The 24,795-nt window shown below is 44.2% G+C and overlaps 2 protein-coding genes across 11 annotated transcripts in view; both read left to right on the forward strand.

Moving 5' to 3' along the window:
* The window catches only part of LOC128340325 (long-chain specific acyl-CoA dehydrogenase, mitochondrial-like), a 38,591-nt gene extending 31,431 nt beyond the window's left edge, over positions 1-7,160 (forward strand). For both annotated transcript variants that reach the window (XM_053285312.1, XM_053285311.1), the window contains exons 10-11: positions 3,826-3,912; positions 6,614-7,160. In XM_053285312.1, the coding sequence (XP_053141287.1) occupies positions 3,826-3,912; positions 6,614-6,707 (181 nt within the window). In that variant the 3' untranslated portion in view covers positions 6,708-7,160. The remainder of the gene's footprint in view (positions 1-3,825; positions 3,913-6,613) is intronic.
* A 5,770-nt stretch (positions 7,161-12,930) lies between these two features.
* Positions 12,931-24,795, forward strand: part of LOC128339524 (KAT8 regulatory NSL complex subunit 1-like protein) — a 108,318-nt gene continuing 96,453 nt past the window's right edge. For 5 of the 9 annotated variants that reach the window (XR_008313070.1, XR_008313071.1, XR_008313069.1 and 2 more), the window contains exon 1: positions 13,009-13,127. The gene's annotated coding sequence lies outside the window, so the exon portion shown is untranslated. The other 4 variants (XM_053283598.1, XM_053283599.1, XM_053283600.1 and 1 more) reach the window with 4 other exon arrangements.

A 24,795-nucleotide genomic window follows, 5' to 3' on the forward strand; every position in this document is an offset into this window, starting at 1 on the left:
TGCTACATTTATTGCACTATAAATGAGTCTGGAAAGGCCATTAGCAAGCAGGGAAGATGCTGGCTGTGTGGCTAGAATTCATTAAAAGATGGGCTTCCTTTTTAATAAGATACTTATTAAAGAGACTCTTATTAAACTCTTATTAAAGTGACTTAATAAGAGACTTTGGAATCCCTGTTGGGAATTGCTAGGTTCCTTAGGTTTGGGAGAGTTTAATATGTGAGTTTCTGGACTGGTTGAAAACAGAGATGGCTAGCTGGAAGCCCATGAGTGGAATCCAGCTTGCTAGGCAATTTCCTGATTTTTCTCTAAGTGTGGGGAAAGAGTTGTGTTGACCTGAACTTCTAGATGGGTTTTGATGCTAAATAAATCTGAAGATCCCAGTAGCAAAAACTGAGCATTATAGGAATGTTTAATTCAAGAGCTGAAAGACTTTGGGAAACCATAATGTGATCTTATTACAAAATAGTTGAAGGTTTAGTTTCACACTGCTTGCTGTATAAACACAAACTTGCTGTTTGACCTCAGACATGTTCCTAAATCTGTCTGACTTCAGGATGAAAAGGTTGCCCACTGCTGTCTTATAGCAAACCCTGACCTGGGCTGCCTCTTGCAGTTCCATTTTTCATTAGCCAGAAAAAAAACCCCTGGGCTGTTATTGCTGTTACATATTAACTTATGTTTCCCCAGACAAAGTTAGACAAGTAAAAACATTGAAGGTAATACTTTGTACTGATGCCAGATTACATTAGCTACATGCGTGAAAGAAATTCGATGTGAGATGACAAAACAGCAAAAAATATTTCTGAGAACATACAAGTTTGTCTCTGGTGAAAAGTGCAGAAAGAAAGAGATGCAGAGCAGAGATAACAGAGTCCAGATGGGATGTTTCCCATAAGGGAAAGAATTTGAGTGGAAATATCTGGTAGGGGAGTAATTGTATTCAGCTTCTAAGAAAAGGAAATCATTGTCGGCTGAAAATCTGTGCACTTCTGCAGTGGCCTTCCCTGGAATTTGTAGAATGCTTGACTGTTGTTGCATCTACATATTTTTGGTATTGCCGATCATGAAGTTCATATAGCATCTCCTAATATAGTTTTAAGAATAATCTTTTTAAAGTCTTTCTCTATACAGTTATTCTGCTACATTTGGCTGTATTTATGTGGAGCTTTTTGCTTTTACAGCTGAATAGAAAACACTCTTCATTCTGGAGAGAGTGTGTGTATTCTGTTCTAAACTGGAGTTGAAAACACTTGGAATGAAGTACTGGGAGATCAGTACTTGGCTTATTTCATCTAGTAATCGCATTATATGAGGGGGTCTGGTAAATATTATACATGCTTCTCTGAGTGAGAGCAGGATGCCTCCTTGTCTTAAGAATTATTAGACCACTCTTGAAGAAACATGTATTGGATCCATCAGAGTTGGCTAATTACAGACCCGTTTCCAATCTTCCATGGCTGGGCAAGGTGATTGAGTAGGTGGTGGCCTCTCAGTTCCAAGTGGTTTTGGATGATACAGATTATTTAGGCGAATTTCAAACCGGCCTTTGAGCAGGCTATGGAGTTGAGACTGCTTTGTTCAGCCTGATGGATGATCTCCAATTGGCTAACCACAGAGCAAGTGCGACTCTTGCTGATCCTTTTGGATCTCTAGGCAGCTTTCAATACCATCAGCCATGGTATCCTTCTGGGTCACCTGAAGGAAGTCGGATTGGGTGGCACTGTTTTACAGTAGTTCCGTTCCTACCTCTCTGGTGGATTCCAGATGGTGTCAGTTGGAGACTGCTGCTCTGCAAAGCGGGAACTAGGGATGTGCACGCAACCGTTTGGCACTCCATTCTAAGAGTGCCGAACCGGTTCCGTGGACCAGCGTTTGAGCTGGTTTGAAGATGGGGGTGTGGATAACTTTAAGGATGGGGGAGGGTACTCTTACCCTTCCAGCCATGTTTGCCCCGCCGGCGCTGTGTATTCAAACGGTCCAGCGGGGCAGCAGCGTACCTTCCTGCCACCCTGTTACTTCCTCGGACTGGAAGTGACCAGAAGTTCCCTGTTTGTGTGCTCATGTCATATGTGTGCATGCCACACGCATGCATACCGGGAACTCCACCTCCAATACTTCCGGTCAATTCCAGGCCGAGGAAGCAACGGGGCGGCAGGGAGGTTCGCTGCTGCCCTGCTGGACTGTTTGAATACACAGCGCCAGTGGGGAAAACGTGGCAGGAGGGGTAAGAGCACCCTCCCCCGCCCTTAAAGTTATCCCCCCCCCATCGCCTTCGGTCTGGCAGGTGCGGGTTCCATGCAGATCCCTAGCGAGAACTAAAGTATGGCATTCCACAAGGCTCCATACTGTCTCCAGTGCTCTTTAACATCTACATGAAAGCACTGGGAGAGATCATCAGGAGGTTGGGTGCAGGGTGTTATCAATATGATGACAACACCGAGATCTATTTCTCCGTATTGTCCTCATCCTGAAATGGCATAACTTCCCTAAATGCCTGCCTGGAGGTGATAAAAGGCTTGATGAAGGATAACAAACTGAAGTTGAATCCAAATAAGATGAAGGCCCTGACTCAGGACCTAAGAGAAGGTTTAGATCTGCTTGTTCTGGATGGGGTTACACTCCCCCTGAAAGATCAGGTATATAGCTTGGGAGTGCTCCTGGATCCCAAACTCTCTCTGGTTCCTCAGGTTGAGGCAGTGGCCAGGAGCGCTTCGGCTTATATGTCAGCTACAGTATGCCCATTTCGGGAGGTAAATGATCTTAAAAGGGCCGTGCGTATGCTGTTAACCTCCAGGCTTGATTACTGTAATGCACTCTACATGGGCCTGCCTTTATACATAGTCCAGAAACTACCATTGGTACAGAATGCATATCGGCAGCCAGACTGGTCTCTGGGACAACACAAAGGGACCGTATAACACCAATTTTAAAAGAATTGCACTGGCTGCCGATACGTTTCTGAGCGAAATACGAAGTCCTGGTTATTACCTATAAAGCCCTCAGTGGCTTGGGTCCAGGTTACTTAAGAGAGTACCTTCTTTAGCATGAACCATGTCACCCATTAAGATCATCTGGAGAGCTCCGGTTATGGTTGTTACTGGCTCATTTGGTGGTGACACGTGGCTGGGCCTTCGCTGTGGCTGCCCCGGGGCTTTGGAATATGCTCCCTGTTGAAATAAGAGCATCTCTTTCTCTGTTTGTTTTTAGGAAGACCCTCAAGACACCTGTTCTCTCAGGATTTTAAATGAAATTAATTTTAAACTGTTTTTATCCCATGCAATTGCTTTAACTTCTTATTCTGTGACATTTGTTTTAATTGTTTTTACTCTGTTTTATATTTGCTGTTTTTAAATTGTATATGCCGCTTAGAGATACACATATCAGGCAGTATATAAATATGATAAACAAATCATGTACAAAACAAACTATGTCCTCTGCACAGCACTTAGGAAAAGCATTGCATAAAACAAAGTAGTGGATCTTGAATGCTGTACAGTACTACCCTATATTTGAATCCTTTACTTTGCAAAAGTTCTAAAATCGATACATGATCTTGAACATTACAAAAGCTATTACATTGTAGAACACTTTATTTTTCTTTATGGTTGTGTATTAGAAATTTTACAGTGGTGCAACATACTCAGAATAGAATTTCAGAGTGTGTGTTTATAATTTAGTGGAGAGTACTGTGGTCATGTAAATGAGTATAGTTCCTCTTGAAAACATAGCTGCTCTGCTATAAGTGATTATTTGAATAGCCTTTTGGAACATAAGAGCTGAACTGCTTTGGAAACAAGCTTGATTTTTCTCCCCCCGCTGAAGGGCCTCTGATCTCCAAAACAGTGTGGCTACTCAGTGTGTACAACTCCATGGAGGATGGGGCTATATGTGGGAGTATCCAATTGCAAAGTAAGTAGCTGCTTTTTATCCTCACAGCTGTACTGTTTTGCTGGAAGAACTGGTCATCCATACAGGTAGATGTTTCAACAGGAAGGATCTTTGGTTTCTCTAGCTAGTCTACAAGCTGTTCAGTAGTGTTTAATTGCAAATTGTTACTGCTATTTGGTTTTAAAAGGTAAAATGAGAGAATGTTTGTAAGAGACCAACCTTCCATTGATCCACAGTCTTATGGTTGAATATATTTTATTCATAACTCAGTTTTATTCACATACCGTACCTTGGATCTTAGCCAATAGTAGCTAGTGTTCCCTCTAAGGCGTGCACGTGTGCACACGTGCTCATACGGTTTTTGATGTCCACTCACTTAATTTTAGATCCTGCTCAGGTTGAATCAGGAAGGCCCCACTCTGAATGCATGTACGCACACACTACCTTGATACTACTGCCCTGAACAAAATTCATTCTGGACACAGATGAAATAAATTAGAGGGAACATTGAGTAGGTATGGTTATTTACACACCTTGCATCTTAGCCAATAGCTGGTGTGGTTCTATAGTAATATCAAAATATATGACTCAGTCGTCAGCCTTTGTTTGCCTGATAGGCTATGTGTCTTAAAATGAAAGTATAGTTTTCATTTTGGTGGAACTTCCATAGAGATTTCAACTAGTGCTCTTCGCCAGTTATTTATTTCTTGCATGTATTTATGTGCAATGCCTCTTCCATTGAGAATTGAAAACTGAACCTCCACACTCATGTTTTGTACTCTACTTGTGCCTCTAGACTTCTCCAACAACCACATCAAACCCAGATTCTCCTGCAAAAATAATGAAAAATAGACACCATTGTTTGCATACATTTAATGCCTCTTTGTATGAACATCCAATGAATGTTGGCTGCTTTAAAATGTTGCACGATGGTTTCTTGCCTATGGCCAGTTGGCTGTGAGACCCATTGCCATATATACAGAATTTGTCATGTTAGGAAAATGCTGGCAAAAATGATGTGCTGTGAGTGTTAAACACTGAATGCTATCTAACCAAGGAGACAGAAGATGTACTGTTTTCATGTGTATTTCCTGAGACCATTCAGACATCTTGCCAAATCATGGTTTGTGCTTCCAGACATACAGGCAAAACCTGGTTTAGACTAGAGCTGCTTGATTGTTTTGCTGTTTCCGTTTGCTTATCCCCCCAGTTTCTAGGTTGTGGCTGTCAGAGGCAAAGCAATGACCATAACTATGGTTTATCAATTCAGAGATCACACCAAGCCAGAGTTAAAACCTTGATTCCATAACCTTGATACTTTTTTGTCATTCTCTCCCTCTTTAGGGAAGAAAGGTGTAGGCTGCAATTCTATGAACACTACACCTGGGAGTAGGTTTGACTGAACACAGTGAAACTTACTTCTGAGTAAACGTGCTTAAGATTGCATTGTAAGAGGACAAAATGTAGTTAAAGGGAGGCAGTGGGACTAGCACCTGTGCTGAAGGAAATACTGCCTCTTCTATCAGCTGGAAGCTGCCACCTCTACTTCCTAAATAGATCAAGTCACCCTCCAATTTGTTCTCTGGGACAATAGAGGCCAGTGCCAACATTTTATAAGCCAAAGATAGAGCCATACATTTAAAGGAAGATAGTGCTTGTGTCCACCATACCAGCATCTGTGGATGAAAGCATAACCCTTCAGCAAATGAATGTATTTAGAAGACTGGTAATGAATAAATCATCATTAACAAACATTTTCATTTTTTGGAAGCACATCAGAGATGAGGAACCAATTTGAATATTTTTAAAGTGGTTTGGTTGACTTTAATTCTTTTTTTAATGCTACAGAATCTGAGTTTCTAGTATTCAGTTTCTGGTTCATAATGAAAATAATGGCGTTCACATTCTTATAATGCATATAAGTACTAATGGTTTCTGTAATAATGCAGTCTCTTAAAATTGAATTTGTATTAAAGTCCCTGGACTAGAACAAGATACTTAGAAAAAAAATTATCTGAAATGAACAAGTGAGATCTTCCCCTACAGCTATTTCTGTACTCTCTGTGCATTTTAATTATTTATTGACTTGTGACCAATATTTTCACATGTTTCTGATGCCTCAACTGAAAACATTTTTTAAAAGCCAACTCTGGAGTGCTAAACACTGGAGCATATTTCCAAGCAAGTATACTTAGGATCACAGCCAAAATAACATGTTTCAGGTCAGCTCTTGGCTTCTTCACTTAATCAACCTTTGGGATGACTTTGAACATAACTAGTAGTCTTTGTGCACAAAATCCTGTTTGGATCCCTGAGTCTCTGCTTTTATTCCTAGGAATTACAGATTTTTCCAGATGCTTGGCTTACATACAGCAAAGCGTGCTGCCCATTCAAGGGAGATGCACCCATGTGACTTTTGCAGCAGTCAAGGGCCCATATCTACTGCTAGCAGGGACAGGCTCTTGGCTGCTGCAGAAGCTGAGTGGGTGCATCCCCCTTCCATGGGCGGCATGCTGTGCTGTATGTAAGCCGCCATTCTTAATTATGCAGCATACTTAAGCAACACAAATATTTAAAAATAATGTCCTTTGCCAGAATCCTAACAGATGTATATGTAATGAATGTTTGTGTTTAGAACTACTTTGTATTTTAAAATTTTAGAACTATTTTATATTTTTATATAGTATATTTTATAATCCACTGCTCTGTCATTTTTTTCCAGATCGTTTGTAGACTCTCGTGTTCAGCCAATCTATGGTGGTACTAATGAAATAATGAAAGAGCTCATTGCTAGGGATATCGTTATTGACAAGTAGGCCTATAGCTCTGCTGAGGGACCTTCCCTGAATCCCTTTTCAGTAGATAATTGAATGCAAAAATGGATTTTGAAAGGAAGATAGCATAAGTCTAATTGAAGAAGAAGAAATGGCATTTAAAAAGTTAAAAGAATTGTTATGAGAATTACATACCCTTTTGGATCTGCAATGTTAATTTTTGTTGCACTGTGGCCCTTCTCCAATGAAGTGACTCCAAATGTATTCAAAAAAGCAAGTGACGTATACTAATAAGGCAAACAAATACCATATTCTTGATATTATCTAAGAATTATTTAATGTAATTCAATCTAATCCTAAGCATTCAGAATTAAACATGACATATGACATATTGGAAGTTAGATATTAACAAAGTTTACATGCAACCCAAATTGCCTTGTTTTGATTTGTACTTATTTTTATAGAGCAATAAATGAAAGTGTTTAAATACCAAAACAGCCATTTCCAGCAAAGTTTCTCTGTGATCCTTCAGCCTTAAATAACTACTTGAAAGTGCCAAGAACATCTTAGTGCTCCAAAATGCGTTGCAAGGCATGGCACATTGGATGTGCAAAATGACACCTATGGAAAGTGCTAATACTATCTGAATAACTCTGTAATGAACTATCAGTGAGCTGGCATGCAGCCATCAATTAGATGCTTGCTGTTTCAGTGAAGTACAAAAATAAGGCCTTAAAAAAAAAAAAAAAACCAATGGCACACTTCAGTTAGTCTAATTACATCACGATTATTGTACATCAAGCTGTTTTTTAGGGATTTGAATATTTTGCATTTTAAAAAATCTAATCAACTAGGGTGTTGGCATATAAACATGCTAGAAAGTGAAATTACTTTTGTTTGTGTTACTTAAGTGTGCACATATTGGGAGTTCTTAATATGGTGTGTGCATGTGTGCGAGAGAGAATCTGTTTTAATAGTCTTCTCCAGCCTTCTATATGTCACAAGGGCTCATAGCACAGATCTGTAAGGTCAGTGACTTAAGTCCACACTAAGATTGAAATATACTATTTTCAGTCTTAGCATATGCTTAACTGTGACTTTAATATGCACTATTTTATACATGGTTTAATATTTTACTCTGGGAAAAGGGAACCAGTAGTTGAATTGTTGCCCCAGTTTAGAAGCTCCACCTGATAATTTTAATTTAAGTCATTTTGTCCTACACTTAATGATATCATGCTGCCTTTTTCTTTTTTTCTCCAAAACCTTTTTGTTGTCTTAATTCAATTTAAAAACCTAATTACAATCATGATTATGAGAAGAAGCTGTCAAATGTGCAAGCTGATTGTAATGTTGCAGCAAAACTCCCCTACCTTCATGGCTGTTGCCATACAGGTTAAATGATGTGAGTCTTACAAGCTTTTGCAAAATGATCACACATGCATAACTTCATTAAGGAATGTAGTTTCATCCTAGAAGTTTTTAAAAAAGTAATTCTTTGGATATAGCAGACATGAGTAATTAAAAGACAATCTTGTCTGGATCATTTTCTAAGCAGGCTTGCACTTGCTGTGTTACTTGCTGCAAGTCAAAGTCGCCTCTGGGCAGCTATGGAAGGAAACTCGATATAATTATTTGTAGTTTTTCTTACCCTAAATGGCTGCTTTAGGTATATGTGTGGGCAGGCAGTGTAGTAAAGAAACTTCTTTTTCATTTTTCCTTTAATGAACTTTAAAAAACAAACAAACATTGGTTCAAACACAAATTGCAAAATCTAATACAACAAACACAGATCCATCAATCCATCCAAATTCGAATATTGTCTAGGGCAGGAAAACAACCATAATTTTACCAATTAGTGTAAAGAATAAAATCTGTCCAAATTGCATAAAAAGCATTATTTTGTACGGGGCTGAATAATATGGGTTTGCTTTTCTGAGATCATGATGTGCCAAAAGTTCTTATACCAGATATCCATCAACATGGTTTGATGTTTCCAGTGTTTGGCTATAGCTAACCTAGCAGCAGTTACCATATATACAATTAATTTTTTTGATGTCACATCTGTATTGACCCCAGAAAATACATTTACTAATGCAAGTTGGGGGCATAATCCTATTTTTTTAGTTTGTAATCTTGCTCATCACCATGATACCTCTGTCCAAAAGGTGATCACCTACCTGGGTGGGCCCCAAGAGAGTTGCTTTGTCATATAGAGGTGTTCTTTTCTTATGGTCATGGGCCACCAGCAGCTGCCCAGTGACACCAACCCTGAAGCTACTCCTACAGATTTTACCATTAACATGTTCCACACTTTTTTTAAAAAAGTGCACAAACTTCATATGAGACCTGCATATGAAATGGTGACTACCCCCACTGCTTTATCCTTTATTAATAGCAATAGCACTTACATTTATATACCGCTTTATAGCCGGAGCTCTCTAAGCGGTTTACAATGATTTAGAATATTGTCCCCAACATTCTGGGTACTCATTTTACCGACCTCGGAAGGATGGAAGGTTGAGTCAACCTTGAGCCCCTGGTCAGGATCGAACTTGTAACCTTCTGGTTACAGGGCGGCAGTTTTACCACTGCGCCACCAGGGGCTCAAGGGGCTCCACCTTCCTCTTGTTCCAGTGCCTGTTGGAGCTTATTAATATCCTACAATCACCTTAAACAGACTTAACTGAAGGTATGGAAGAAATGGAAGCATTATCTTGTTCTCTAAAGTATGTCCAAAACAGTGATGGGGCATACCAATCCATCTTCAAGAAGGCACTGGAAAAATTGGAACTTAAGTACCATCCATGTGGAGAAGAATCATTTCATCCACCATAGATGATTGATTGTACACAAACTCAGATGGGAATTTCAGCCAAGCACCATGAAATTAAAATGTTTACTTTCTAGCCTGTTTTGCATACTTTCACCTGAGGTTTATTATAAGTTCTCCCAAAAAACCCAAAGTATCATACTCTGCATGGGAAGATTTACAAATTTGGTTTCCACAGAAGACTGTGCCTTATTAGCACATCAGTTTTCCATTAAATCTTCTGAATTTGAAGTTAAATCTGACCGTTGTGAAAGAAGGAAGGTAAAGAATACCCCCCACTAAGGTTATGCTAAATCATTGTAAACCACTTAGAGAGCTCCGGCTATAAAGCGGTATATAAATGTAAAGTGCTGTTGCTATTGCTATTAAAGATTGGCAGCAATTGCTTGGTGAAAGTGACAAGAGCGCAACTTACATCAACTCTGGACAAGTAGTCAAGAGGTTTGCCCTACTCTGCTTAGGCCCAGGTAATTTTGGTGCCCAGACCTGAAGGGCCCCTGCCCCCTGATGCCCCCCCGCCCCCTGCTTAAGATCCCCCACTAATTATTTTTTAAAAGATACCATACCTTTCCCCACCACTGCTCCTTCCTCCTGAGTGGCCTCCAGGATCTGGGGGCCTCACCATAGCCCCATCACCCCAATTCTGCTGCCTCACCACTGGTGGAGGGTGAGCAGAGCAGGCCACAGCCACCCCTCCCTCTGTGGTGGTGGCTGGGCCTCCTCAGCCAGCGCACCTGCACAGGTGGGCCTCCTCGGCCGGTGCACTGGCACTGTTTAAGTATGGTGCTCCGCATACCTGTGACATCACGGGCATGCAAAATACTATACTCACACTGAGCAGGCACACTGGCCAAGGAGGCCCAGCCGCTGCCATAGGGGGAGGGGTGGCTGTGGCCTGCTCTGCTCACCCCCCATCCTCCAGCAGTGAGGGGAAATAGCAGTGGGGTGGTGGGGCAGCAGAATTGGGGTGGTGGGGCTATGGGGAGGCCCCCAGATCATTTGGAAATGCACCTCTGCTTAGGCCTGGGGAATTTAAGAGAGGACTTTCTCCGTTATGAGCCCCACAAAGAGGTTGGAGCCCCCCCACGAAAATTAAGCATCGTCCCCCTACACACACAAACACCATGGCACATGCAGTGTTTTTGGCTTCTTGAGGACACAAACAGCAACTGAACTCTCAAGGATGTAAGAATATAAACCAGGTAGATTTATGCAAATATGCATCAGCAGAAACATTTCAACATGCAACTTAACATATTCCTATCCCACATATTTATTTCTCCCCGCTCTGTCTTCAAAGCACCCAGTGCAGGTCACAATCACACTTGGCTGCTCAGTGCAGAGCAGGGCAGGCTGGCTGCAGCAGGGCAACCACACCACCCAGGTCAGACTAAAAAGGATCCCCCCCCCCGCCGCGGGATGCGGAGGCCCTGGACTTGGGCTCTAAAGTCCAGGGGTAAGACTGTCTCTGACCCCACAGCCTGTTGACATCATCTAGGGAGCTCTGTCTGCAGTTGCCACCAGCTCGTCTGGTGGCTACTTAGGCAGGGGCCTTCTCTGTTACCACCTGGAGGCTTTTGAATGCACTCGCAGAAATTAGAGCACCCCCATCTCTGATAGCTTTTAAAAGGGCTGTTAAAACATTTATTCATCCAGCCTTTTAATTAGATTTACAGAATCTGTCATTGTTTTAAAGTTTTAATTTAGGTTATTTTATTGTAAACTGCCCAGAGACACAACTTTGGAGTGGTATATAGGAACACAGGAAACTGCCATATACTGAGTCAGACCATTGGTCTATCTAGCTCAGTATTGTCTTCACAGACTGGCAGCGGCTTCTCCAAGGTTGCAGGCAGGAGTTCCTCTCAGCCTTATCTTGGAGATGCTGCCAGGGAGGGAACTTGAAACCTTTTGCTCTTCCCAGAGCGGCTTCATCCCCTGAGGGGACTATCTTGCAGTGCTCCCACATCAAGTCTCCCATTCAGATGCAACCAGGGCAGACCCTGCCCAGCCATGGGGACAAGTCATGCTTGCCACCACAAGACCAGCTCTCCTCTAATAGTTATGCTAGTAAGAAGCTTCCCACGTGGGAGAATTTTCTCCAACCTGACTCAAGTAAAAAGCAAAACTCCATTCCATGATGGCCCAGGATGCCTAGCATTCCTTAATGGTTTTAGGAGCATATTCCATTTGATTGAAGAATGACTTTGGAAAGAGTTGCTCTGTTTTTGTCATTCAGTTTCTATTTAATGTGTGTATTCTTCAGTAAAAAAAAGATTTTTAATAACATATCGCCAAATCTCAGGTGCTCAGCTCAGGACTCAGATTTTGGAGTACAGTGATTAGCAGTCCGAGCAGGTGGTCCAGACATCTCCTCTGTCTCTCCCCCCCCCAATTATAATTCATTCTCATCCTCTTTGTAGAATGAAGAACCACCACATGTTATTTTTGAGGTCGTCTGTCTTATTTGCTGTCTCACACAGGTGATCTACAAGCCCCTCGCAGCAGCAGGTCTATCTTGTGTAAACACCATGATAGGCAATCTTTTATTGTGACTGATGCATTGCATCATATTGATTGATTAAGTGCTGTTAAGTTGATGTCGACTTTTAGCGACCACATAGATAAGATTCTCTCCAGGATGATCCGTCTTCAACTTGGCTTTTAAGGTCTCTCAGTGGTGCATTCATTGCTGGCGTAATCGAGTCCATCCACCTTGCTGCTGATCGTCGTCTTCTTGTTCCCTCAACTTTTCCCACCATTATGGACTTCTCAAGGGATCTGGATCTTTGCATAATGTGTCCAAAGTATGATAGTTTGAGCCTGGTCATTTGTGCCTGAAGTGAAAATTCTGGATTGATTTGTTCTATGATCCATTTGTTTGTTTCCCTGGCTTCCCATGGTATACTCGAAAGTCTTCTCCAGCAACAAAGTTCATATTGTTTAATTTTACATTTTCAGTTATCCATCCCCATTACTGACCCTGAGCACACTTATGAATGTGTTTGATTGATTTTAGAATTAGGAAAATATAACTGAGCGAAAGGGTTCGAAGAACACGGCCCCGCACCCAGTTCCTAATAGCCCCCCCCCCCCCTTTCTTCTAATGGCCGGGTTTTTAAGTGCCACGAGGCACAGATCCTCGCCTGCGGCTGCAAGAGGTTAGTTGTTCTGCGCCGGAGTTGTACTTTCTGCACGTGCTTTCACAAGGGGAACAAATGGTTGGGGTTGGTGGTGGGATATACACACACACACTCAAAAACGGAGGGCTCAGTTTCAAAAAGTTGTGAGTGCCACTGTTTGAATAAGATCCCGAGACTGGGGGAAAGCAAGCGCCCGCCTCCGCAAGAAGGAGAAACAGACCCGCCGCGGCTGTGTATTTGCATAGGACCGCCCACTCGGCTTCCGATTGGTCAACCGACTCCCAGCGGAGCCCCCACCCCCTCCGCCTCAACTACGCTGGCTGCCGCTTGTTCGGCTCCTGAGGCGGCTGCTTGGAGGTGAGCGACTGTTGAAGAGCGGCGGCTGCTGCTGCTGCTGCTGCTGAGGAGAAGTTGGCTACGGTGGGGTGAGGGAGGGAAGAGGAAAAAAGGAAAGCGGTAGCCAGCGAGCAGACCGACAGAGAGTAGGTAGGCAAGTCGGTGCCTGGGCGGGGAGGCGGACGTGGGTCGCTTGGCGTGACGGTTCCTGAGGGGAGACAGTTGGTTTTCTTGCAGAGTCGCCTTCGGCCCCCGCTCCTCCTCCAGCGCGCGGGCGAACACAGACCTGTCCTCCCTCCCGGAGAGTCGTAGAGTTTTTAACAGTGACTTAACGGCGGCGAAGCGTGAAAGGACTGGAGGAGGAGGGGCGGGGCTTGGGAGGAGGCCAATGGAGGGGGGAGGGATGGCCTTGGAATGCGAGAGGGGAGGGTTGGAGGTTCGGAGGGAAAGTGTTGCTCGCGCGCCCCGTGGGGAGGGAGGGGAGGGGCGTGACGTGGCGGGAGCGCGGGGGGGGGGGAGGGAATCATTCCGAATCCCAGAGACGCCTTGGCTTGGAAAAGGGAGGGGAGATCTTAAAGTGCCCCGGGAGCATGGGTGGCAGCTTTCTAACTAGAGCATCCAGAAGAAGTTGGAGAAAGGAGGTTAGGGTGAGAGTCACGTGGAAAAGCACGTGGAAGCTTTGTATACGGTCCTCCATAATTTGACAGAAGTCGTTTTCTCTCTCACTCACATATACTATATTGTTGACACTAATATTTAGAGCACATTAGCGCCTAGGATCCCAAACTGCAGCAATTTACTTCAGTAGTACACTACTTCGCGTTTGTATTGTCTCCGCTGCCAATTCGATTTACTCCTCAGTGAGACTGAAACTAGATGTGACGGTGGTACACCTGGGTTTCAGGATCCAATTGCTGCAAAAATCCTACGAAGTGGGAGGGAGGGTTACTAAAGTAAACCATGAACAGGTGGGGGCAAGTGGCTGAATCCTCCTCTTGCTCTGGTAAAGCCATGCTACATCCCTTTTTTATTTCAGCCAGGGTTGGCAGTGCAGACAGTTAAAGAACTGCTGTGCATTACAGCAGGATTAAACTACTGATGTTCTGAGAGCATAGGTGCATAAAGCTCTTATGTTGTGTGAGTCCATACACCCTTGAAAGTTTACATTGGCGATTGACATTTTGCTATGCACAACGAATCTGCTAATGAAATAATTCTGCACCAAATGTCAGTTGTCTCATTTACTTTTAAGAGAGGAGCAGGCAGTATGAAATGCGTGGCCTCCAGTGTCCTAATTTTTTTCATCTGTGTGTAGAATGAGTTTTGTTCTGGGTGGCAGTATCAAGGCAGTGTGTGCCCATCAGAGTGGGACCTTCCTGATTAAACCTGAGCAGGATCTAAAATTAACTGAGCGGACATCAAATTCTGTGTGAGTGCATGCACACATGCACACCTTGGTGGCCTCTGAATTCCAGTGGGGGAAAGAATGTTTGGAGATTTTGAGATGAAATGGAATCCACTGTGGATTTAATCAATGGAATAATTAAATTCTGTGGCAGTTCCATCTGGATCAGGCTCCTTATTGTGCTACGTTGTACTAGATTTTCTTAGGGAGTTCCAGCATGTGCTGCTGGTGTATCTGTGTTTTTTGCTTTATGTTTATATTCTGCTCTTCCTCCAAGGAGTCCAGAGCAGTATACACGGTCATGTTTATTCTCACAACAACCCTGTGAGATAGATTAGGCTGAGAGATAAGGGACTGGCCCAGAATCACCCATTGAGTTTCATAGCTGATTGGGCATTTGAGCTCTACTCTCCACAGCTCCTGTGCATGGTGTGGGTTGAACCCTTTCTACCACATTATAGAGTCAGGTGGTGAGGATGTGACTTAATGTAGCCTGGTGTGATGAATCTGGTGGCTATATCTGCAGTATTGACCTATAATAATCAAGTGGTATTGACCGCTCCAGGCAGTCTTGGAGGAAACTGATTATCTAGACCCATTTCAAACTGGTTTTTGGGTGGGCTATGGGGTGGAGACTGCCTTGGTCGGTCTGATGGATGATCTCCAATTGGGAATTGACAGAGGAGGTGTGACTCTGTTGGTCCTTTGGGATCTCTTGGCGGCTTTCGATACTATTGACCATAGTATTCTTCTGGAATGTCTGAGGGTGTTGGGGGTGGGAGGCACTGTTTTACAGTGGTTCCGCTCCTATCTCTCGGATAGATTCCAGATGGTGTTGACTGGAGATTGTTGCTCTTTGAAATCTGAGTTTAAGTATGTGTATTTATTTTATTTATTAAATTTATATCCTGCCCAAACATGCGTCTCTGGGCAGCTGTTGGCCCTCAAGGTTCTGTACTTTCTCCAAATCTTTTTAACATCTACAAGAAATTGCTGGGAGAGATCATCAGGGGATTTGGAGCTGGGTGTTACCAGTACGCTGATGACACCCAGATCTACTTCTCCATGTCAACTTCTTCAGGAGCTGACATATCTTCCCTAAATGCCTGTCTGGAAGCAGTAATGGGCTGGATGAGGGAGAATAAACTGAAGCTGAATCTGGATAAGACGGAGCTACTTATTGTGCGGGGTCAGAATTCTAGAGACAATTTTGATCTACCTGTTCTAGATGGGGTCACACTTCGCCAAAAGGAACAGGTTCACAGTCTGGAAGTACTTCTGGATTCACACCTCTCCCTGGTTTCTCAGGTTGAGTTGGTGGCCAGAGGTGCTTCCCATCGGCTTCGGCTGATATGCCAGCTGCACCCGTTTCTCAAGATCAGTGACCTCAAAACAGTGGTACATCTGTTGGTAACCTCCAGACTGGACTTCTGTAATGTGCTCTACGTGGGGCTGCCTTTGTATGTAGTCTGGAAACTTCAGTTGGTTCAGAATGCGGCAGCCATTATAAACAGCTACTGAAAACTTAAAAGAGGGAAGCGGATGGAGTTGTGTGGAATCAATTAATAGAGGCTGCTCAACTTAAAAATTCATCTTTATTCTGGCATATTATTGCACAACAGAGCAGGCGTCCTTTAAGGTCTGATTGTCAAATAGCAGCAGCAGCCTGGGAAGAGCATTTTTGGAAGTTGTATAGGAAATTGGAAGTAAATGTTGAGGTTCCACAGCTAAATGCTGACACCTTAACTGAATGGCCATTGGTATTGTGTGCAGAAATTGCTTCACTTGTCAAACAATTAAAACCAGGAAAAGCACCTGGTGCCGATTATATATCGGCGGAGGTAATATCTTGCAATTTGGAATGGTGGACCCTGGCCTGTATTGGCAGCATTGTTTTCTTATATTGACAGGACAGCATGTGTACCAAAAGATTGGGGAGTTGTGGTCCCCATATAGAAGAAGGATGATCGGAAGCTGCCAGGGAATTACCGCCCTATCAGTCTTCTTAGCATAGTGAGTAAGATGTACACTAGACATTTGTATAATCGTCTGGTAGATTGGCTTGACACAGAAAAAAACCTAGCAGAGGAGCAAAATGGTTTCAGGGCAGGTCATTTGGTAGCGGATCCAGCCTTGGTAGTTCAACTTTTAGCCGAGAAATATACAGGAAAGTCAAATTCTACATTATATGTTGCGTTCGTAGATTTTAAGTATGCATTTGATTTAATCTCAAGGGAAATACTGTGGGGAAAATTGGTAAGATCATCCATGGATAGGCGGTTGTTACTCTTAATAATTAAGATGCATGAAAATTCAAGAATAAGGGTGTGTTGCAGTAACAAAGGGCATCTTACAAATGAAATCAGAACGAGTAGAAGGGTTAGGCAGGGGTGTATTTTTGCCCCAATGTTATTCAATTTCTATATTAATAACTTAATTACTCAGATGAATAACTAGGATTTTCACCCCTCTAAACTGGCCAACAGACACTTGAATATACTCCTACAGTGAGGGAAATAAGTATTTGATCCCCTGCTGATTTTGTCCATTTGCCCTCTGACACAGAAATGACCAGGCTATAATTGGAATGGTAGGTTTATGGTAGCTGTGAGAGACAGAATATCAACAAACAAACCCTCAAAAGCCCAGTGCCCAAAAGTCAGCGATGGATTTGCATTGTAGTGAGGGAAATAAGTATTCCATCCCTTCACAAAAGATGTCTTAGTACTTGGTGGCAAAACCCTTGTTGGCAATCACAGAGGTCAGACGTTTCTTGTAGTTGGCCACCAGGTTTGCACACAACCCAGGAGGGATGTTGTCCCACTCCTCTTTGCAGATCCTCTCCAAGTCAGAAAGGTTTCGAGGCTGATGTTTGGCAACCCGAACCTTCAGCTCCCTCCACAGATTTTCTATGGGATTAAGGTCTGGAGACTGGCTGGGCCACTCCAGGACCTTCATGTGCTTCTTCTTGAGTCACTCCTTTGTTGCCTTGGCTGTGTGTTTTGGGTCATTGTCATGCTGGAATACCCATCCACGACCCATTCTCAATGCCCTGACTGAGGGAAGGAGGTGCTCACCCAAGATCTGACGGTACATGGTCCCGTCCATCGTCCCTTCGATGCGGTGAAGGTGTCCTGTCCCCTTAGCAGAAAAACACCCCCAAAGCATAATGCGTCCACCTCCATGTTTGACGTTGGGGATGGTGTTCTTGGGCTCATAGGCAGCATTCCTCCTCCTCCACACACGGCGAGTTGAGTTGATGCCAAAGAGCTCGATTTTGGTCTCATCTGACCACAACACTTTCGCCCAGTTCTCCTCTGGATCATTCAGATGTGCATTGGCAAACTGCAGACGGGCCTGTACATGTGCTGCCTTGAGCAGGGGGACCTTGCGGGCACTGCAAGATTTCAGTCCTTCACGGCGTAGTGTGTTACCAATTGTTTTCTTGGTGACTATGGTTCCAGCTGCCCTGAGATCATTGACAAGTTCCCCCCGTGTAGTTCTGGGCTGCTTTGTTACCGTTCTCATGATCATTGCAACTCCACGAGGTGAGATCTTGCATGGAGCCCCAGACCGAGGGAGATTGACAGTTATTTTGTGTTTCTTCCATTTGCGAGTTATCGTGCCAACTGTAGTCACCTTCTCACCAAGCTGCTTGGCGATAGTCTTGTAGCCCAGTCCAGCCTTGTGCAGGTCTACAACCTTGTCCCTGACATCCTTTGACAGCTCTTTGGTCTTGGGCATGGTGGTGAGTTTGGAAGCTGAGTGATTGCTTGCTTCTATGGACAAGTGTCTTTTATACAGGTACTGTAACAAGCTGGGATTAGGAGCATTCCCTTACAGAGGTTGTTCCTCATCTCAGCTCGTTACCTGCATATAGTGAAAAGATACCTGGGATCCTGAAATCTTGCTGGTTGATAGGGGATCGAATACTTATTTCCCTCACTACAATGCAAATCCATCACTGACTTTTAGGCACTGGGCTTTTGAGGGTTTGTTTGTTGTTATTCTGTCTCTCACAGCTACCATAAACCTACCATTCCAATTATAGCCTGGTCATTTCTGTGTCAGAGGGCAAACGGACAAAATCAGCAGGGGATAAAATACTTATTTCCCTCACTGTATATGCGGATGACGCGGTGATTTTCTCATGGACCCCAATTGGCCTCAAGAGAGCCCTTAATGCTTTGGTGTCCTTCTGTGATTCACAGGCGATCACCATAAATTATGAAAAGACCAAGGTGATGGCTTTTGCCAACAAACCTAAGAAGCAGTGTTGGATGTTGAATGGACATAGACTTGAACAGGTATCACAGTTTAAGTATTTGGGTATAGTCTTTCAGACCAGTACTAGGAGGAATGTGCACAAGGAATATATAATGCAAAATGCCTCGAGGGCAGCAGCCACCATTAACTCCTTTCATAGGAGGCAAGGTGCACAGTTTGTCCGGCTATCCTTAAACTTTTTTCGGCCAAAATCCGGCCGTTACCCCTTTACGGAGTGCAGCTAGGTATCTATTCTAACCTTGCCAGGCTGGAGGCAATCCAATCAAAGTTTTTGAGCAGTGTGTTACAAATACACTGAGGTCTCCCCAATGCATTTCTACAATTGGAAGCTGGCTGGATTCGGGTGGAGGCAAGTGTTTGGCTCGTAATATTTGAATATTGGCTAAAGTTGATTTTTCAGCCAGTAGGACTAGCACCCTTAGTCAGGAGCGTAGGGAGCTTGGTGGTGGCCCGTGTGCGGCTGCTGCGGCCCCCTGGCTATCCACACCCCGTGTCTTGACGTCAGATGTGGAGGATGTGGCAGGGTGGATTTGATTTAAATCAAACTGATTTAAATCGTGATTTAAATCACGATTTAAATCACTAGCAGGGTGGATAAAAATCAATGATTTTTTCAAAAAAAATCAAAAAAATCTGATTTAGATCAAAAAAATCCGATTTAAATTTAAAAATCCGATTTTTTTGATTTTTTTTTAAAATCATTGATTTTTATCCACCCTGCTAGTGATTTAAATCGTGATTTAAATCGTGATTTAAATCAGTTTGATTTAAATCAAATCCACCCTGGGATGTGGTCTCCCTCGCAAATAGGGCCACACGGGAGATTGGCCCATGCTGCATTGGGCAGCATGGGCCGGAGTGACTATCTTTGCCTTAAAGCGGCCACACTGCCAATGCAGCATGGGCTCATCTCTCTCCTAAACGGGGCCGCGCAGCCCTGTTTTGGAGGGAGATCGATTGGCCCCGCAGCTTTGGCAGCAATACCAGGAGTGGCTCTCCCTGCCTTTAAGACACTTGCTGATGCAGTATGGGCTGATTTCGGCTCCAAACGGGGCCACATGGCCCTGTTTGAGACTGAAATAATGCTCCCACATCTAATGTCAGAGGCGGGGGGGGGGCGTGTCTGGGGCTGCGCCCACGGTCCCTGATTGGTGGCGGCCCGGGTTCTTTGAACCCGTTTGCCCAATGGTGGCTCTGCCCTTGCCCTTAGTGTTGAATGATACATATAGCTTTAGGTGGAAATCTTATGTGGAGAAGGGGTTGAATTACTATGATTTCTCCAGTGATGCTTTGGTTGTCTTGGGCTATGAGAGAGCGAGATCATGTCTGCACCAACACATTATGGATATGGAGAATCAGATGGACAGAAGCCTGATAGGGGTTGACACCTATTTAAGTAATCAAACATCACTGTTTGGGCCCAGCAAGATACCTTAATAAAATATTAGTACCTAGTTTCCGGAGGGCTCTGACGCTGGCCCGGTGCAATGCCTTAGAAATGGCTGTCTGGGAGGGGAGATACTGTGAGATCCCCTATAAGGAGCGTGTCTGCCCTTGTGGTTCTGGGAAAGTGGAGTCAACGGCCCATGTTATCTTGAATTGCCAGTTTTATCAAACTTTGTGGGAGAGATATATAAGTCCTTTTTTAACAGCATTCCCCAGTTGTTCTGAATAGTTCTATCTGGAATTCCTTTTGACAGACCGTTGGCATGCAGTATCTTATAACGTGGCGAAGTACTGTTTTCTGGCTAATAAGACTAGGATAAGAAATGTTGAGAAGCGAGATATGGGGTTGGATTGAATTAAATTTTATATTATTACAATGCATGGAGCCCTCTGTTTTATGTAATGGATGAACTTAGGTGTTATGGTTCTGTTCTATGTTTCAACAGTTTATTATTTTATATGACCAAGTTCGCTTTTATGTAAAGCTTAAGCTGTACGTAGTCTGGAAACTTCAGTTGGTTCAGAATGCGGCAGCCAGGTTTGTGTCTGGGTCCTCTTGGAGAGACCACGTTACTCCTTTACTGATGGAGCTATACTGGCTGCCAATAGGTTTCCGGACAAAATATGAAGTGCTAGTTATAACTTACTAGTATTTTTAAGCCCATTATAATAACGGGCGCTAGCCTTTTTACCCCCCTTTATGTGTTCTTCATCTCTTTTTCCTTTGTGTGTGTGTGTGTGTGTGTGCGTGTGTGTTTGTTTGTCTCTCCTGTCCCACCCTCCCTCCTGCCCCACACTCTGGCCTCTCTTCCTCCCCCTCCCACCCCCCTTGCACCCTCCCCTTCCTGTCAGCCTCCTGCCCCAGTCCCTCCTGCCACCCCACTCCCTCTTGCCCTTCCCTTCCCCCTCCCCCTGCCTAACTCCCTCTTGCCCTTTCCCCTCCTCCTGCCCCACTCCCTCTTGCCCTCCCCCCGACCCACTCCCTCTTGCCCCACTCCCTCTTGCCCTCTCCCCTCCCCATGCCCCACTCCCTCTTGCCCCTCCACCCTGACCCACTCCCTCTTCACCCCTGCCCCACTCCTTCTTGCCCTCCCCCTGCCCTACTCCCTCTTGCCCTCCCCCACTCCCCATTGCCCTCCTCCCTGCCCCATTCCCTCTTGCCCTCCCCCTCCCCCCTGACCCCCTCCTTCTTGGCCCACTCCCTCCTGCCCTTCTCCACTCCCTCTTGCCCCTCCTCCCTGACCCACTCCCTCTTGCCCCTCCCTCCTCCTCCCTGCCCCACTCCCTCTTGCCCTCCCCCCACTCCCTATTGCCCTCCCCCCTCCCCCACTTGCCCTCCCCCCTTCCCCCTCTCCCCTGCCCAGAAGAGTCTTGCGCTCCACCCCCCACCCGGCAACTTTACTTACTGTTTTGAATGCGAAGGAGAAAGGAGCTCGCAAGCAGAGCTCCTTTCTCGGCCAAGCCTCTTCCCAGACTGTTGCATTGGGGGTAAAGGACGCCTATTGCGTCCATAGCGGCAGTCTGGGCAGTGTCTTTGCTGAGAGAGGAGCTCTTTTCGTGAGCTCCTTTTTCCTCGCTGGTCTGGGTTGGTTCTTCTTCGGGTAAGGAGGTCTCGGGCAGCTGGGTGGGCGGCTGGTGGCGGCGGCGGCCGCGGAGGCATTTTCCTGGGCCATGTTGGCCCTTGTTCATGTGTGGTGGAGCAGGGAAGGTGGGACTGGGCTCCTGGGAGGGCGGATGGCGGCGGCCGCCGCGGTGGCATTTTCCTGGGCCATGTTGGCCCTTGTTCATGTGGAGGGGGGGTGCGCGGAAGTCGGGCTGTAGTGCGGGGAAGTCGGGCCCCAAAGTTCCCCTCGCCCGGCTTCGGCGGCGGCTCCGCCACCACCTCAGCCGGCTTCCCCCGCCGCCTCCTCCCCCCGCCCGGCTTCGGCGGCCAGGCCGCGGCCATGACTCCGCCGCCGCCTTGGCCGCGCCGCGTCCTCTGGCTGAGGCGGCAGCTTTGCCGCCGCCTCGGTCAGTGTCCCCCGCCACTGCTTTCCTGGCTTCTTCGGGGCGGCCGCTTCTGGCCGCCGAAGATGGCTGCCGGGTGCTGGCGGTCGTGTCTCCCTGGCTCTGTTCTGGGCATGCGCTTCGCGCATGCCCAGAACAAGCCAGGCACAAACGCACGCTTGGTGTCCCTCCACGGATGGACACCAAGCGTTTTATTAGAGAGGATAAAGCCCTAAAAGGCTTAGGCCCTGGGTGTTTAAGAGAGCGTCTTCTTCACTACGAGCCCCACTGCCCATTGAGGTCATCAGAGGAGGTCCCTCTCCAGTTACCGCCAACTCATTTTGTGGCTGCAGAGAGATGGGCCTTCTCGGTCGCTGCCCTGGGATTGTGGATCCTCTCCATCTCTGGCAATTAAAAAAAAAAAAAACAGCTGAAAACACATCTTTTCACCCAAGCATTCTCAGCTTCCTAAATTTTTTTAGGTTTTAATCTCTGGGTTTTAAAAACATTGTTAAACTGTTTTAAGTATTAAAAAAAATGTTTTTAACTTGTTTTATGCTATTGATAATCTCCCAGAGACAAAAGTTTGGGGCGGTGTACAAATTTGATAAATAAATAAATAATCTGCGTGGCCCCTCCCCCTTTATTGTGAAGTAATCAGAGTACCTAATCTGTGGGATGAAATATTCTATAGAATTAATTTGGGGAGTTTGCAGTGTTGGGCTTGGTCACGTTTAGGAGACAGGTGGGTACTGATGCTATAGAAATGGCTTTGAGAAGATCTGATACATATATGCATATATATATACTGAATATGGGTAGCAAATCACATATAAAGACTTCATTGCTAAATAGTGATTTGCAGCTGTGCTTCCTGTGTTTGTCTCTTTGTTTAGTGATACTTGAAATGAGGGACAATAAAAGATAACTTGTTGAGATTGCCACTCCCCTCTTATGGTCTTATTTAAATTTCATAGTTGATATTAAAGGGTTCCCTTCCTGGGTAATGGGATTTATCTGGTTGGCATTGTTAGTGAGTTGAAATGTTAAATGCATTTTCATTTTGGTTGTGTATGTATTTTTTAAAATAGTAACATGACTGATATTTCTTCTCATGTACGTACAATGCACAGTCATCCATTGATTTATCTTTGAAAGGAAAGTGTAGTCTAGGTTTGGAGAAAATAGCTTGAAATATATTCTGGGGGGGAAATTGTATTAAAACAAAAGAAAGTTAATAATTGTTTTAGGGCTGAATAGCAATATTTAGGTGGATCCTATTCATATTTGGGGGGCCATAATTCCTGCTGTGTTTGTTGGGGCTTACTTCCATGTAGGGATTGCCGTGACCTTAATGTTTACTATCTTTTTGGTTCAATTGCATGTGAATATAGTGTTCTAGAAATTGATACAAAGATATTTGTGTGTCATGTTTTTATATTTAGCAAATGTAGTGAATAGATAGATATTTATAGAATGTTAAGGTTTTACTTGACTGAGTGAGAAATAAAATTTATTTCTGAGGTAGTATGTAACTCAGCTTGCTGGAAGACTTATCTAGACATTAAGATAGTTTAATAGCAAAGGTTGTTGTAGCCATTCTGCCCACATATTTCTATTTTCAGATGAGTAACTTGTCAGACCCATCACTCAAGCTTTTGTGTTATATATATATATATATATATATATATATATATATATATATATATGAATTGTTAGCCACCCAGATGATGACTTGACTGCAGCAAGATGCTGTTTCATATTGGTTCATCCATCCTTGTATTATGCTGAATTGAAGCAGCTTTCCAAGGTTTCAAGTTGATGTCTTCTCCAGTCTGCTACTTAAGGTTTTTGAAATGCAGATGCTGAGGACTGAACTGAGGGCATTCTATATCCAAAACTGCCCATCATGATTTTAGGTGCCAAATAAAAGTAACTAAATTTTGAAAGGAATTAAAGTGTTTTTGTGCTATGTATATTATTTTTGTAATAATAAAACATAGTTTCTCCCTCGAAGTAGGAGGTCACAGCCAGGGTGGATTTGATTTAAATCAAACTGATTTAAATCACGATTTAAATCACTAGCAGGGTGGATAAAAATAAAAAAAAATCCGATTTAAATCAAAAAAATCCAATTTAAATCAAAAAAATCCGATTTTTTTGATTTAAATTGGATTTTTTTGATTTACATTGGATTTTTTTAATTTTTATCCACCCTGCTAGTGATTTAAATCATGATTTAAATCAGTTTGATTTAAATCAAATCCACCCTGGTCACAGCTCACAATGGGTAGTCTTCCGCTCCTTGCTCCAGATAGACAGGAAGTCTCAGGTGTTTTAGATAGGTAAGGTCCGTCCCCTTCTCCCAGCATGCCCAGGTGTAGTTCCCCAGTTCCTTCCTGTCTTCGCTCTTGATTAGACGCTTTTGGGCAGGCTCCTGCCCAGATCAACTTTCTACCTTTTTCCTTCTTAGGTGAGCTTCCCTTTACTAATTGCATGGATCTTGCTCAGGCAGGGGATTCCCTACTGGAATTCCTCTCAGAGCGCACGGGGCAGGGGGAGGAACAGAGGGCTTCCAAGAAAAAGGCCCACAAGAGGCGGCACCATTCCTCTTCTCCTGAACCATGTGGCCAGGAAAAGAAGTGAAGGAACCCCCTCAAGGGAAGAAAGTTGGGGGGAAGTTGCACTTGGCTT

This window comes from Hemicordylus capensis, chromosome 1 (assembly GCF_027244095.1).
Source record: "Hemicordylus capensis ecotype Gifberg chromosome 1, rHemCap1.1.pri, whole genome shotgun sequence".
NCBI classification, from domain to species: Eukaryota; Metazoa; Chordata; class Lepidosauria; order Squamata; family Cordylidae; genus Hemicordylus; species Hemicordylus capensis.